Source organism: Protopterus annectens, chromosome 2.part2 (genome assembly GCF_019279795.1).
Source record: "Protopterus annectens isolate FY-2018-M chromosome 2.part2, PAN1.0, whole genome shotgun sequence".
Taxonomy (NCBI): domain Eukaryota; kingdom Metazoa; phylum Chordata; order Ceratodontiformes; family Protopteridae; genus Protopterus; species Protopterus annectens.
In genome coordinates this window covers 930,223,199-930,238,313 of record NC_056730.1, presented here as the reverse complement: position 1 = coordinate 930,238,313, position 15,115 = coordinate 930,223,199, and the positions used below count along the sequence as shown (strand labels likewise).

The window sequence follows — 15,115 nt, the reverse complement described above, 5'->3', positions numbered from 1 at the left end:
GCACAAGCAGAAATGGTACCTAACTTTTGTTTCATAACAGACAGTAGAAATTGCTGATATCTTAGCATATAAAATTGGCAATTTAAAGCCCTAATCGATAAAGTAGCAGAAGTATACACTTGTTTTGCCCCATCTCTCCAAAGCTCTGGAATCCTTATCTGTCGGAATAGGATTTTTAGCAGAGGCAGCCTTAACCCCCTTAGGACCCTGAGAAATGGTTTCTGGATCAGCAGTAGGATTTTTGCAAAGGAACTGGTGGGAGTCAGGGACCCTGTAATATCTGTCGGGCTTAGCAGGGGCTGGAGGAAAGGAGTCAGGAGTTAAATTAGCCTCAGAAAAAGCATCATCCACAATATCCAAAATAGGAGGAATAGCCAGGGGTCTATGTTGGGTAAGAAGAAGGAAATCCCTGAGCCTTCTTTTAGATTCCGAGTACTCCTGTCCCTCCCAGTGAAAATGTTCCCTCATGTCATGTAAAGTTTCCCCAAAAGAAAAATCCTCAGGGGGAGAAGCTGATGGAATAGATTCCTCAGCATCAGAATCCTCATAAGGAGGGAAAGAATATTCCTGTTCAGAGGAAGACACTGAAGAAATAGATGCCTGATCAGAAGATTCATAATCCAACTCTTGCCTTGGCCTTTTGTCTGGAGGGGGATGTGAACCCCTAATCATGGTTAGCAAGTCCTCCGCCATTTTAAGTAATTGTTTCTGTGATTTGGGTCCCGGATCAGAAGAGGCCTGGGCCGGTGTCTTAGATTTAGAAGGAGTCTTTGTCTTTGTCCAGGGTTTTGCCTTTATCAGAAGCTGTGTAGGCCCGAAAACCCCCTCGGAAGCCAGTACCTGCACAGCGGCTCCGGAACCATCAGAGGGAGCATTGTCCGAAGGTCCTGCAGCTGGAGTGCTCAAAGGCCTAGTTGGCTCCTCGTGGGAGTCCGTTTTGGCTATCGGTTCTGAAATGGCTGACGACAGGGGCTGCAAAAGCGCCTCACTGACGACGGCCGAACCTGAAGCTGGCTCTGGTTGAGTAACGCCATCTGATTTGGACCTCGGAGGCCTGTCCTTATCCTTGCGTCATTTGTGAACTCCGGTAGTCGGAAGCGTGCCCGACGACATTTTATAATTAAATCACCTACCAAAGTAGTGAAAAGCAAAATCGTACCTCCGCTTAATCGTACATTGGTTAAATCTAGCACAAAACCGACAACTAGCTACATCGTGGTCAGGGCCTAAACAAGGAATACATTAAGAATGGAAATCCTTATGAGGTATTTGCTTCCCACAAGAAATGCAATTATTAACTTTTTCTGACATCGGACTGGAGCAAGAAAAAAGTTTCCCCAACGGGGTACTTAGCTTTGAGAAGAAGAAGTAATTCTTCGGACTGAAGCACGAAAAAATATCAGGAGTCAGCCGACCGGCACTTGCGAACTGCTTTCACCGCACGGCAAGAAAGACTGGAGAACATGGCGTCGGCTGGCAGCTTTGTACTCCTGGCGCTCTGATATCAGGGAGCATGACTGAACAGCCGATGCCGGACCCAGACTGTGGGATTCTGGCCGACCGAGGACTGCCTGCCAGCAGGAAGAACCCTACAGTGATGACTGCAACAGTGAAACACGATGAACATCTTGAGCGGGAGTGTATAAATATATGGGAGTTGATGAAGCATCAACAATAAAACATGAACAAATGTGAATAAAACTTGGTAATGAATATTTTAGTAGACTTAAATTAATCCTGAAAACAGCACTGACATCTAGGAACAACATTCAAGCTATAAACCAAATTGCTCTTCCTGTCGTAACTTACAGTTTTGGAGTGACTGACTGGCCCCAAAAGGTGTTGGACAGATTAGGCAAGAAAAAAAGAAGGATGCTTCATGCTCACCAAATGATTTATAAAAATCACTGCATGCCAAGATTATATATTTCCCATTCCAAAGGCAATATGGGCCTCCTTAAAATTGATTACATGTATATATCCACAATCGTGGGACTGCATACATATTTGCTGACCTCACAAGACCCAAACATAGTGAAAGTTTTTTGAAACATGAGGAGAATAAATCTAAGATGATTTCCCTGCTTAGTCTAGCAGAAGCATATCGGCATCAAGCAGGAAGTAGATAAAAATCAAGCAGCATCTGAATGCACCAAAAAACACAAGACAGAAAGAATATAAGGTGAAGGATCAGATGAGAAGGGAAGAAATGTGAAATATGCATAAATATAGTTGTAAGTATAGAAAACTCCTTGAACAACCTCATGTTGATCAGGACTGAACGCTGAAATGGTTAAGGAGAGGTGAATTCAAACCAAAATATGAAAGGTTAATACTGTCGGCCCGAGACTGTGGACTACGTACACAGTGGTTTACAAAGTTCATTGAATATGTGGGAGAAACAAGCAAATGTTTGTTTTCTACAACAGAACTGGAAACAGCTGCACACCTTGTTGCTTGTTGTGATATAATAATGGCAGAAGGACTGTATACTGAAAGGCATAATAATGTGTCAAGCCTGTTGCACTGGGGATTGTGCAAACATTATAATGCTGGAAGCAATACAACAAATACAATAAGAAAAATACTGGGAACATGAGCCACAAAGCCTTGTAGAAAATGATGAAGTCTACATCACATGGGATCATCCATTACCAACAATTCTAAAGACAGATGCGAGAAAACCAGATATAGTTGTCCATGAAAAGAAGACAAAAGTAGTATTGATCATTGAAATCGCTATACCCAGTGACTACAGTGTCTTGCGTAGAGAGAGATATAAAGTAAAAAAATATCAGGATCTGTAGGCAGAAATGAGAATGTGTGGAAGAAAGATACCCTCACAATTCCAAAAGTAGTAGGAGCAACGGGTCTTATAAAAAAGAATCTACAATCGTATTTAGATACGTTACCAATACATGTAACTCCATACAAATTGCAGGAGGAGTCATTATTGGGCACATTTCCGGTGCTGCGAAGAGTACTTCTGGCTGACATCAAAGATTGAAACAATACTAATTTCATGAACTTTAATCATACTTCGACTTAAGAATGGGGTCCATTCCTGTAATAGTATTAGAAACCCAAAAGACTTGCAGAAATTTAAAAAAAAATGCAATATTGTCTGTGCTCATTACTTAAGAGAACATTACGTACCATTTACTCTGCTGCGCTTTAGGAAAGATGGCACTCATAAATTTGGCAGTCCTGCACGGGTGAAGTACAAAGAATGGTTGCCCAAGCAAAGGATGTTCCTAAGGAAGAAAACAGTTTTTGCTATTAAAAATAAGATTCATCAGCTGAATCGCTAAGGCAGTGAGATGGTAATTTTTCATTTCAAATTTCTAACAGATTCTTGTCCATAGTACTAAAAGCAGGTTTTAGGTAACATTCTATCACATATTTATTGTACATCAAGCTACCGTATTATTTAGCTATATTAAAAATACAAATTCTGATTAGTTCAGCTGTACCAGGTTTTGAGGTTTTGCCTTAAGTTCCACATATTACACAAGTTGGGGAACATGGCCAGTTTTCTGGGAGTAACAAAAAAAAGCAGTACTAATGGTAAAAAGGCCAGATGACCGGAGGGTAGGCTAAGTCACTGCTGCTGTTACTCGTCTACAAAAGGAAGCTGTATGTCTTGCAGCAGGACAAACCTGATGGGTTATCCATGTGCACATACTAATATTGCCATGTCTAAGGTCACAAATGCAAGAAGATTGTTGTCTCACTATCAACAGGTCTCCGATCCACTAAAGTCACTACTGTAGACTAGAAGAAGATCTCTTGTGTGTCTCAGAAGTACAGACCTGGGACGTTAAAATAACAAAAGCAAGTTTGGAAACCGAATATAAATAACTTAAGAAAAACAAAATAAAATGTACTCAGAAATATCTACAATTACATTTGAAATTAGACTCTCTCTCTTGGCTTTTCTCGGTTAGGGGTAGGCACAGCGGATCACCTTGTCTGCTCATGACTGGCAGTGAAGTTTTGCGGTGTCGAGTTGCTAGCCCGGCACCCAACCTTCCACAGAAGGCACACAAACGCAAGCACTCACACCTAGGGCCAATTTTTGCATGTCCAATCCACTTGCAGCATGTCTTTGGGGATGTGGGAGGAAACCGGAGCACCCAGAGGAACACACGACCACAGGGAGGACATGCAGAGTCCACACAGAAGACACCCCAGCTGAAGATCGAACCAGAGAGCCTCTTGCTGTGAGGTGACAATGCTAACCGCTGCACCACTGCGGACGTCCAAATTTGCCCTCTTCTTTACATCAGCATTTTCAAAAATAATATATATCCCATTGTTAATGTGTTGTGCAAAAGTACAGTTTTGTACCTACCATAAATGTAGATGTCCGAACTGGATAGCATCTGCAGTCATAACAAGTGGGTTGTCCTGTCGTCAGGCAGCCCTGCAGTCGGCCGGATTCCAAAGTCCGGGTCCGGCTTCGGCTGATGTCGCACTCCACCCGACGTCATCTCTGTTGGTCTTCGGGTATAAAAGCATCAGCCGACGCCATTTTCCTCAGTGTTTCTTGCCCCAGATGCCAGTAGCCCTCTTGCAGGCTAAAATTTGGATAGATGCCAATGTTTCCAAATAGATAGAGGTAAACACAACAATAAGCATATATGTACATATATACAAACAAATACACCATAAAAGACTCCCCAACAGCTAGCTATTAGGAGGGTAAACACCCTAGGAGTACCACAGAGGGGAAGGAGGGAGGGTAATCCTGACTGCAGATGCTATCCAGTTCGGACATCTACATTTATGGTAGGTACAAAACTGTACTATGTCCTTCATGGATGCATCTGCAGTCATAACAAGTGGGTAGAATACCATAGCCAACTAGGGAGGAGGATAAAAGTAGATTATGGTGTGTTTAGGATCCCTTGCAGTACAGCAGTGGCAAACCCTGCTCGGGATCTGGAATATAGAGGCAAATTATAATGCTTGGCAAATGTATGCACGGAGGTCCAAGTAGCCGCCTCAATAATGTCTTTGGTTGCCACTCCTCGTAAGAAGGCTGTGGTAGTGGCTGTTGCCCTTGTAGAATGAGGTCTTATGTTCTGTGGAATTGGTTTTCCATGGAAGGAGTAACAGTATCGTATGCAATTTCCTATCCATTTGGAGATTGTCTGTTTGGAAATAGCTTTTCCTTCCCTTCCTGTTGCATAGGCTACAAAAAGTTGGTCAGTCTTTCTGCTATTTTTGTTCTGTCCAAGTAGTAGCGTAGCTGTCTATGTACATCCAAGGTATGCAGTATTCTTTCCCTCTGTTTTGTGGGTTGGGAAAGAAGGTAGGTAGGTGGATTGCCTGGTTTAAAGATACTCTGGATACCACCTTGGGCATAAATGTAGGATTAGTTCTCATGGACACTCTATCTTGGTGGAAGATTAGGAAGGGTTGCACTGCCATTAAGGCCTGTAGTTCTGAAACCCTCCTTGCTGAAGTAATTGCCAGTAGGAAGGCAGTTTTCCATGACAGGTGTTGTAGGTCTGCTGTTGCTGCTGGTTCAAAGGGTGATAGTGTCAACTTTTCTAGCACAAAGTTTAAATCCCAGGCTGGTAATGGTGGTTTCCTTGGAGGTTTTACATTCTTGATTCCTCTGAGGAACTGCCTGAGCAAAGGGTGCGAAAAAACAGGTGGATCAAAGCTGTATTCTGCTGAAATAGCTGATGCATGTATCTTGATGGAGGAGTAGGACAGGCCTGAATGAAGAAGTTCGGCCAGATACTCCAGAATGTTAGGCATATCTATGTTTGACATCTTTTCCTCTTTCGGTACTCCAAATGACAAACCTTTTCCATTTTCCAGCATAGTTCCTTCTTGTTGAAGGTCTGCGTGCTTCAAGAATAATGTCTTTAACTCTTTGGGAAAGTTCTGGATTAGCTGCTGCTATGTGATGTTCCATGCAGTCAGTTGCAGCGTTTTTAGGTTTGGATGTATGATGCTGTAGTTGTTCTGAGTTAACATCAAAGGCATCAGGGGTATTGGCCACATATTGTTCTGAGACATGCTCTTCAGTAGTGGGTACCAGTGTTGTCTTGGCCAGTTTGGGGCTATCAGGATTATCCTTGGACGTTCTTCCTTGATTTTTAGTAGTACCTTGTGTATCAAAGGAAGAGGTGGGAATGCATATGCTGTTAGGCCTTTCCAGTTGAAGGAGAGTGAGTCCACTTTCCATGCTAGTGGGTGGAATGTCCTTGTGCAGAATTTTTTGAGCTGGTGATTGAGAGGTGATGCGAATAGGTCTGTCTGTGGCATTCCCCATTTCTTTGAGATGGTCTTGAAGATGTCCGGTGCAGCTTCCATTCGTGGGCATCCAGTGGTTCTGCTTAATATGTCTGCTAGAGTATTGTCTTTCCCGGTACAAACATTGCCTGTAACTGAATGTTGTAGCTGAGTGCCAGGGTCCACAGCTCCAAGGTCATTCTGCATAGGGGTATGAATGAGTGCCTCCTTGTTTGTTGATGTACCACATGACTGTGGTGTTGTCTGTCCTTATCATCAACTGGCCCTCTTTGAGGAATGGTTTGAACTTTTGGATTGCCAGTTTTACTGCCAGCATTTCTTTTAGATTGATGTGCAGGTGAAGTTGATCCTGTGTCCACAATCCTTGCACGCATTTGTCCAGCATGTGGGCCCCATCCTAGGTCTGAAGCGTCTGTTGTGATGGTCTGGCTTGGTTGACATCTGCGAAAGGGTAGGCCTGGGTTTGACTGGCATGCCTGAGCCCACCATAGGAACTCCTGTTTTAAGCATGGAATTAGTGGGATTTCTGTTTCTAGACTGTGTCTGTGTTGGGACCATAAATTCTTTAGGTACCACTGTAGTTTCCTCATATGTAGTCTGGCAAATGGGACCAAGATTATGCATGATGCCATGAAGCCCAAGGCCTGCAGAAATTTTCTTGCTGTTAACTCGTTCAGTTTTGTTAGTGCCAAGAAGTAAAGAGGAAGTTCTTTTGTTTTTCTGTAGTCAGGAATGCCATTTGTTGTACTGTGTCCAATTCCGCGCCCAAGAATGTCCTTGTTTGGGATGGTATCAGCCTTGACTTTTGTAAATTGACTGTGTATCCCAGTCCTTGTAGCAAGTAAATGACCCTTTGTAAATCTGTTGTCAGCTTGCTTTTGTTGTCCCTTGTAGTAGGCAGTCGTCCAGGTATGGGTAAATCTGAATTCCCTGTAGTCTGCAATGGGCGATTACTGATGCCAGGCATTTTGTGAATACTCTGGGTGCAGTAGATAAGCCAAAGGGCAATGCTGAGAATTGATAGTGCTCTGATCCTGCAAGAAATCTGAGGTATCTTCTGCAGATTGGTCGAATGGGGACGTGCAGGTATGCCTCCTTGAGATCTAGAGTTACCAGCCAAGACTCCTTGCCCAGCATGGGAAGAAGTTGCTGTAGGGTCAGCATTTTGAATTTTGGGACAATGATGTATGTATTTAAGGTGGACAGGTCGAGAATTGGTCTCCAACTTTTTTCCTTTCTTGGAACTAGGAATAGTCTGGAATAGAACCCCTTTCCTTGTTCTGCTGTTGGCACTCTTTCCACAGCTCTCATGTTTGCTAACTCCATTATCTGGCGTAGAGCCTCTGTTTTTTGATTTGGAGGTAGATTTGGCATTCCTCTTTGACTGGTAAAGTGTGGAAGTGAAACCGTAACCTTGATCTATGGTTTGTAAAATCCACTTGTCTTTTGTTATGTAGTGCCAGTTCTTTGAAAATAAGGTTAACTTTCCGCCTAGAGGAGCTGCTATTTGTTCCCTGGTAGGCGGAGTTAGGATTAAGTCACTGTGGTTGTGCTGATGTAGTGGCAGTGGCTGCGTCTGTGCCTCTGTTGTTACCTTGCCACTGTCGTCCTCTGTAGGCACCTCCTCTGGATTGGTTTCTGCCTCTGGAACGTCTATTCCTGCCCCTTTGAAATTTTGTGGAGTCAGGAAAGGACCAATTTTTGGCAGGCCAGTTCCTGCTAAACCTTGGGGGTTGAACCTGCAAGAAATCTTTAACAGTTTGAACAGATTTTGCCTTTTCTTCCATTTTCTTCATAACCTGCTGGGCAGGTGTACCAAACAAACTTGTCTTGTCCATAGGAGCATCTAGCAACTTAGCTTTAACATGAAAGCTTGTTCCTTTAGCCATGCATGCCTTCTTATCACTGTGCCTGTCATGGCTGATCTAAATGAAGCCTCCAGTGCATCATAGCCACATTTTAAGGAATGGTTGCTAACCTGTTGTATGTTATTTACCATCTCTAATACATATTTCTTATCAAGAGATTCATCAGTGGTTAGTTTTTTAGTTAACTGATCAAGCATAAACTCTTGGTATTGTATCATGTGAAACTGACAGTTTAAAGCTCTAGCTGAGAAAGTAGCTGAAGTGTAGACCTTTTTACCCCATCTGTCTAATGACCTTGCTTCCCTTTCAGAAGGAATAGGGTTTTTAGCTGTGGTCGCGGCTACTGCCTTGGGACCCTGGGATATAGTTTCTGGGTCTGCAAGTGGGGCCTTGTAAAGGTGGTGATGAGTATCTGGCACCCTGTAAAATCTGTCTGGTTTGGCAGGGGCTGGGGTAAAGAATCTGGAGCGGAGCAAACATCATTGAAAGCATCATCCACCACAGAGAGAACAGGAGGTATAGCTAAGGGCCTGTGCTGTGGAAGGTGCAGAAAGGTCCTAAGTCTTTTTCTGGAGTCTGAAAAATCCTGTTGCTGCCATTGGAACTGTTCTCGCATGGCATGCAAGGTTTCCCAAAGGAGAATTCTTCTGGTGGGGAAGCAGCTGGAATGGATTCTTCAGCATCAGAATCTTCAAAATTGGAGAAGGGAGCCTCTGGCTGGTCAGTAATGTCTGATTCATCAGCAGAATCATCAGAAGACACTGGCTCAGGGGCTCTGCCCTAGGTCTCTTCTCTGGGGCTGAGAGGCCCTGTCTGGGTGAGATTGAGATCATCTAATTAAAGAAATTAAATCTTCTGCCAAAGAAAGCATTTGAGAACTAGAAGAGGGCCTGGATGTGGGGGTTTAACAGGCACTGATTTAGTAGTCTTGGCTGCTTTAGCCCTGGCGAAGGCCTTAATGGACATGGCTGCTGGAGGCCTAGCAGCACCACGTGCTGGGGTAGAGACATCCAAGGGATGGTGTCTGATAAGTCAACCACCGTAGTGGGTAAAATTTCTGAGGTCGATTCAAGAGTTGTAGCAGGGGCCTCAGTTGTAAGAATAGGTTCAGCTGTACTTTGATCAGTTTTCTCGGTTTCGGCCGAAACCGAGACACTCGCGGTTTGCTTTACTGTGGTTTCGGCCGAAACCGCGGACCGCGAGTGTCGGTCTTTATCTTTGCGTTTTTTGGAAGATTGGGTAGTCGGAGGATCCGACGGCATAATGTACGCAAAATCAGTACCGAAAAACTGTTCTGCAAACTCCGACCGACGCCTAAGCGTTCGTCGGTTGAAGGAGGCACAGGCCGAACAGGCTGCTACGTCGTGGGCTGGGCCTAAACAAGGCAGACAGTGAGTGGAAATCTTTATGAGGTATTTGTTTCCCACAGGTTAAACAATTGTTAACTTTTTCTGACATCGGCTGAGGCAAGAAAGAGTCCCCAACGGGGTACTAAGCTTTAGAAGTCTTGGAAGTAGTATTCGGTAGAAGTAATCTCTGGATCCGACCGACCGGCACTTGCGAACAGCTTCTGCTTCGGGCGCCACGCGGCAAGAAAGACTGAGGAAAATGGCGTCGGCTGATGCTTTTATACCCGAAGACCAACAGAGATGACGTCGGGTGGAGTGCGACATCAGCCGAAGCCGGACCCGGACTTTGGAATCCGGCCGACTGCAGGGCTGCCTGACGACAGGACAACCCACTTGTTATGACTGCAGATGCATCCATGAAGGACATCTAGGGTTATATTGATTTGCATTTTCTTACTCTATGGGAATGAAGAACAGATTATTTACTTACAACTTTGTTCAAAAATTTCCATTTCTCAGGATCTGTAGTTATTTATTTATTTTTATTATTATTTATTTAATATTTGTTAACCGGAAAGTCCAACTTGGAACAAAGCCAATTTTCAGCGGAGGCCTGGGGAGAAACACTCCAGACGCATGTCTTTATAATGTCTTCATACATTCATAGGAAATTACTAGGCTAATGGCCCTAGAGCCCTTATATCCTGAGTTGCCCCAATTGTCGGTAGTTAGTTGTGTGAAGTTCGCAGAGGTTCCAGGAGAGACATGGGCACAACTGCAGGAATGAATTTGTGGTCACCCATCCACTGATCTAGGTTGTGTTTTAAGAGGGTCAGGGAGGAGCTCTGTTTCACATGAAGTGGAAGCTCGTTCCAGAAGAGTGTCAATCTCTGGAAGATGCACCTCTCTCTCCACATGAACTGTTCATGTCAGAGGCTATGTTAAGATCCCTGGAGCAAGTAACCCTCCTGCAGTTTGATTTACGAATGTGTAGCATTTCCATTAGGGCCAGATCAGACACTGCCCTGTAAGCCAGGCACAGGTCTCCCCTTAGCAACTTGCAGGAAATAGAATACAATGACAGGGCTTTTAGTCTTTCTGTGTAATACTAGTTTTGTGTACCCTGTAATTTCTTATTGAGAAACCTCTGTGGTCTCTCCAGTTGTTGCAGATGTCTGGTGAGCTACATGCAAAAGGGAGCATTGTACTCAATTACTGGTCTGAAGAGGGCCGAGTATAATGGAATTGTAACATCATTAGATCTGGATGCAATGCCTTTACTTATAAGATGTGCCATACAGAAGGATTTTCTTACTAGCGTGGATAAATGGTGGCCAAAGTTCAGACAGCTATCAACCTGAGTACCCAGATCACATACCACTGTGTCTATGCTTAGGGGGGCTGCTGTCTATAATGTAATTGGCAGTGATGTCAGCTTTGCCCAAGGGAATAATAATGCATTTTCTTTGCTTTTACTTTTAATCCGTGGCTTTGGTACCAATCATTTGTCTGCATTAACCCTGTCTACAGTATATTATCATCACTGTGGGACTCAGTGATTGCTCTCAGTTTGCAACAGTCAGCGAACTTGGGTCAGCCACAAACCTTCCAAGTTTGCCTGGACTTCTAAGAAATACATTTCAAACAGTAAGGTGCCCAGTACAGAACCCTGTGGTATGCCACTGGTGACTGGCCTTTTGCTAAGGTGAAGTCACCCACTTTAACAGTATGTATCCTATCGGTGAGCCAGCTGGTTACCCATCTAATAATGCAGGGGTTAATTCCCAATTGGGAGAGTTTCCCTATAGTACCTGAGTCGGGAATTGTGTCAAATGTCTTGGCTAGCACAAGACAGGTGGTGTGCACTGTCTTTCCCTTGTCCAGGGCCTTGGTGACTTTCTCAAAGATGTCAGCCATGTTTAGCAGGCACGACCTACTTTTAACAAATCTGAACTGGGTTGGGTCCAGAGTTTGAAGATTACCTATGTCCTTGTTAAGTTCTCTGCCTTTTTTTTTTTATTTCTCCAAGTCTTTTGGGTTTCTAATACCCGACGGGAATGGACTCCATTTCTAAGTGAAAGTAAGATTAATGTTCATGGAATTAGTATTGTTTCAGTCTTTGATGTTAGCCAGACATGCTCTTTGCAGCACCAGCAATGTGCCCAATAATGACTCCTCCTGCAATTCATATGGATTTACATGTATCGGTAACATATCTAAGTATGACTGTAAATTCTTTTTTTATGAGACCCATTGCTCCTACTAATACTGGAACTGTCTAGGTATCCTTCTTCCTCATTGCACGCGCTTCTGCCTACAATCCTTGTATTTTATAACTTTATGTCGCTCTATATGTAAAACATGATAGTCACTGGGTGTAGCAGTTTCAATGCTCAATGCTAGTTCTGTCTTCTTTTCATGGACTACTATATCTGGTTTTCTCACATCTATTTTTTGAATTTTTGTAATGGGTGATCCCATGTGATATAAACTTCATCATATTCTATGATGCTTTGTTTCTCATGTTTCCAGTATTTTTCAGCTACCTCAATATTATGTTTGCACAATCCACAATGCAACAGTTTTGCCACATTATTATGCCTTTCAGTATGCAATCCTTCTACCATTAGTATAATGCATCAGCAACGACATCTGCGACTGTTTCCAATTCTGTTTTACAAAGCCTACATTTCCTTGTTACTCCCACAAGTTCAATAGACTTTGTAAATCAAAGATACATAGTCCACTATCTTGGGCCGCCAATATTAAACTTTCACATTTTGGTTTAAATTCACCTCTCCTTAACCATTCCTGCATTCGATCCTGATCAACATGAGGTTGTTCCAAAAGATTTCAATGCTTGCAACTATATTTATGCATTTTCCACATTTCTTGCCTTCTCATCTGATCCTTCATCTTATAGTCTTTCTTTTGTTTTTTAGCACATTCAGTTGCTGCCAGATTTTTATCTACTTCTGGTTTGATTTCCATTCCTGCTTGACTCCAATATGCTTTTTCTAAACTATACAGAGAAGCCATCTTAGACTTATTCTCCTCACGTTTCAAAAAGTACAGTTTTGTACCTACCATAAATGTAGATGTTCGAGGATCCCCATTGCTGCAGTCCTTACTATTGGGTATAGTCCGCGTCCAGTCGGCCCGAATACCAGAGTATAAGGCTGACGTCGGTCAGAGCGCATTAGACTGACGTCAGTACGTCAGGGTACTAATGCGCATGACCGACGTCATATCCTCAGTCTTTTCTTGCCCCAGATGTCAGAAGACCCTAAAAAGACAAGGCCCAAAATACCTGCACCAAAAATATGTACAATATATACAAGAATATATACAAAAATATAAGCATGTAACCTCACCTACACAACCACCCCTAAACACAGAGGGAAGGAGGGAGGGTAAATTGGACTGCAGCAATGGGGATCCTCGAACATCTACATTTATGGTAGGTACAAAACTGTACTATGTTCTTTGTTCCCCATTGCTGCAGTCCTTACTATTGGGTAGAATCCCAAAGCAGAGGTAAGGGAGGCTGGCAAATCATAAAGAAGCAGGAGCTGACAACATGCCTTGCAAAACAGCTGTGGCAAAACCAGCCCTAGACTTAGAGTAGATAGGAAGGTGATAATGCTTAGAGAAAGTATGCACTGAACTCCAAGTAGCTGCTTCCAAAATATCCTTAGTTGCCACCCCTTAGAAATGCTGTTGAAGTGGCAGTAGCCCTAGTGGAATGAGGCCTAATCCCAGCTGGAATCTCCTTGCCATGATGGGAATAACAAAATGCAATGCAAAAGCCAATCCACCTGGAAATAGTTTGTTTTGACACAGGCTTGCCCTGTGAACTCAAAGCAAAAGAAACAAACAACTGCTGAGACTGCCTGAAATCCTTAGTCCTGCTTAAATAATAACGCAATTGCCTGTGTGCATCTAAAGTGTGCAAAATCTTTTCCCCTTTATTTTGGGGGTCTGCATAAAAAGTAGGCAAATGAATAGTTTGGTTTAAAGCCACACTAGAAACCACCTTAGGCATAAAGGAAGGATTAGTACGTAATGATACCCTATCCTTATGGAAAATCAAAAATGGCTCTACTGCCATAACGGCCTGCAACTCAGACACCCTTCTTGCAGAAGTAATAGCCAACAGAAAAGCAGTCTTCCATGACAAGTATTTTAATTCAGCAGTAGCCGCAGGCTCAAAAGGTTGTAGAGTAAGTTTGTCCAACACAAAATTGAGATCCCAGGCAGGAGTAGGAGCTCTACGTGGGGGTCTTATATTCTTTGCCCCTCTAAGAAACTGCTTGAACAAAGGATGCGAAAACAATGGTGGGTCACAATCATAGTGAGCTGAAATTGCTGCAGCATGAATCTTAATGGAAGAGAAGGACAAACCTTTGTCCAATAACTCAGTAAGATATTGAAGAGCCACACTCAAATTAGGCTCAGAAACCTGCAAATTCTTTGCTGTACTCCAAAATAAAAATCTCTTCCATTTGTCTGCGTACACTTTCCTTGTACTAGGTCTTCTAGCTTCCATAATCACATTTAAAACTTGTTGAGGAAGTTGAGACCTGCTGTGTTTCAACACAGAATATGCCAGGCTGTTAGATGAAGAGAGTGAAGCTTGACATTGAGTAGATGACCATCCTTCTGAGACAACAGATGAGGAATCAGAGGTAAAGGCCATGGAGGCTTCCTTACCAGACTCCGTAGTAGTGGGTACCAGTGTTGCCGAGGCCAATCTGGAGCTATCAAAATCATCCTTGGCCTGTCTTGTCTGACCTTTAATAGTACCTTTGGAAGAAGAGGCAGAGGAGGAAAGGCATACACATGAAGGTTTTTCCAACTGAAAGACAGAGCATCCACTTTCCAAGCTGTGTGATGAAACCCCTTTGTGCAATACTGTGGCAGCTGGTGGTTTAGTGGAGAAGCGAACAGATCTATGTCTGGAGTTCCCCATGACACTGTCAATTTTCGAAATACATGAAGATCCAGTTTCCACTCGTGAGGATCCATGATTTGTCTGCTTAACACATCTGCTAAGGAGTTCTGTGCTCCCGGCAGAAACCTTGCCTGAAGAGTTAGTTGCAAGCTTAGCGCAGTCTCCCATAAAATCATTGCTTGCCTGCATAGAGGATAAGAATGTGTTCCCCCTTGCTTGTTGATGTACCACATGACAGTTGTGTTGTCTGTTAGAATCAACACCTGCCCTGGAAGAAGTAACTCCTTGAAAGCCACTAATGCAAACTGGACTGCTAACATCTCCTTCATGTTGATATGTAGATGCTGTAGTCTGGCAGGCCACTTGTCTTGTATCCACTTTCCATTTAGATGAGCTCCCCAAGCAATGTCCGAGGCATCTGTCGTTAAAATCTGACTCGCCTCTGGCCGGGTCACAGAGAGTCCCTTGTTTAGGTGACATTCCTGAGCCCACCACAAAAATTTCTTTTGAAGGCAAGGTATTATTTGAATGACAGTGCCCAAATCTTGGCAGTGCTGTGTCCATACATTTTGAGATACCATTGTAGCTTCCTCATATGCAGTTTGGCATTGGGAAGCACCAGAATACAAGATGCCATGAACCCTAATGCTTGAAGGACTGTCCTTGCAGTC

At 43.4% G+C, this 15,115-nt stretch overlaps 1 protein-coding gene across 8 annotated transcripts in view; it reads right to left on the bottom strand.

Moving 5' to 3' along the window:
• Positions 1 to 15,115, bottom strand: part of ATG10 (autophagy related 10) — an 861,182-nt gene that overhangs the window by 30,836 nt on the left and 815,231 nt on the right. For all 8 annotated transcript variants that reach the window (XM_044064249.1, XM_044064251.1, XM_044064248.1 and 5 more), the window contains one exon: positions 3,157 to 3,254. In XM_044064249.1, coding sequence (XP_043920184.1) covers positions 3,157 to 3,254 — 98 coding nt within the window. The remainder of the gene's footprint in view (positions 1 to 3,156; positions 3,255 to 15,115) is intronic.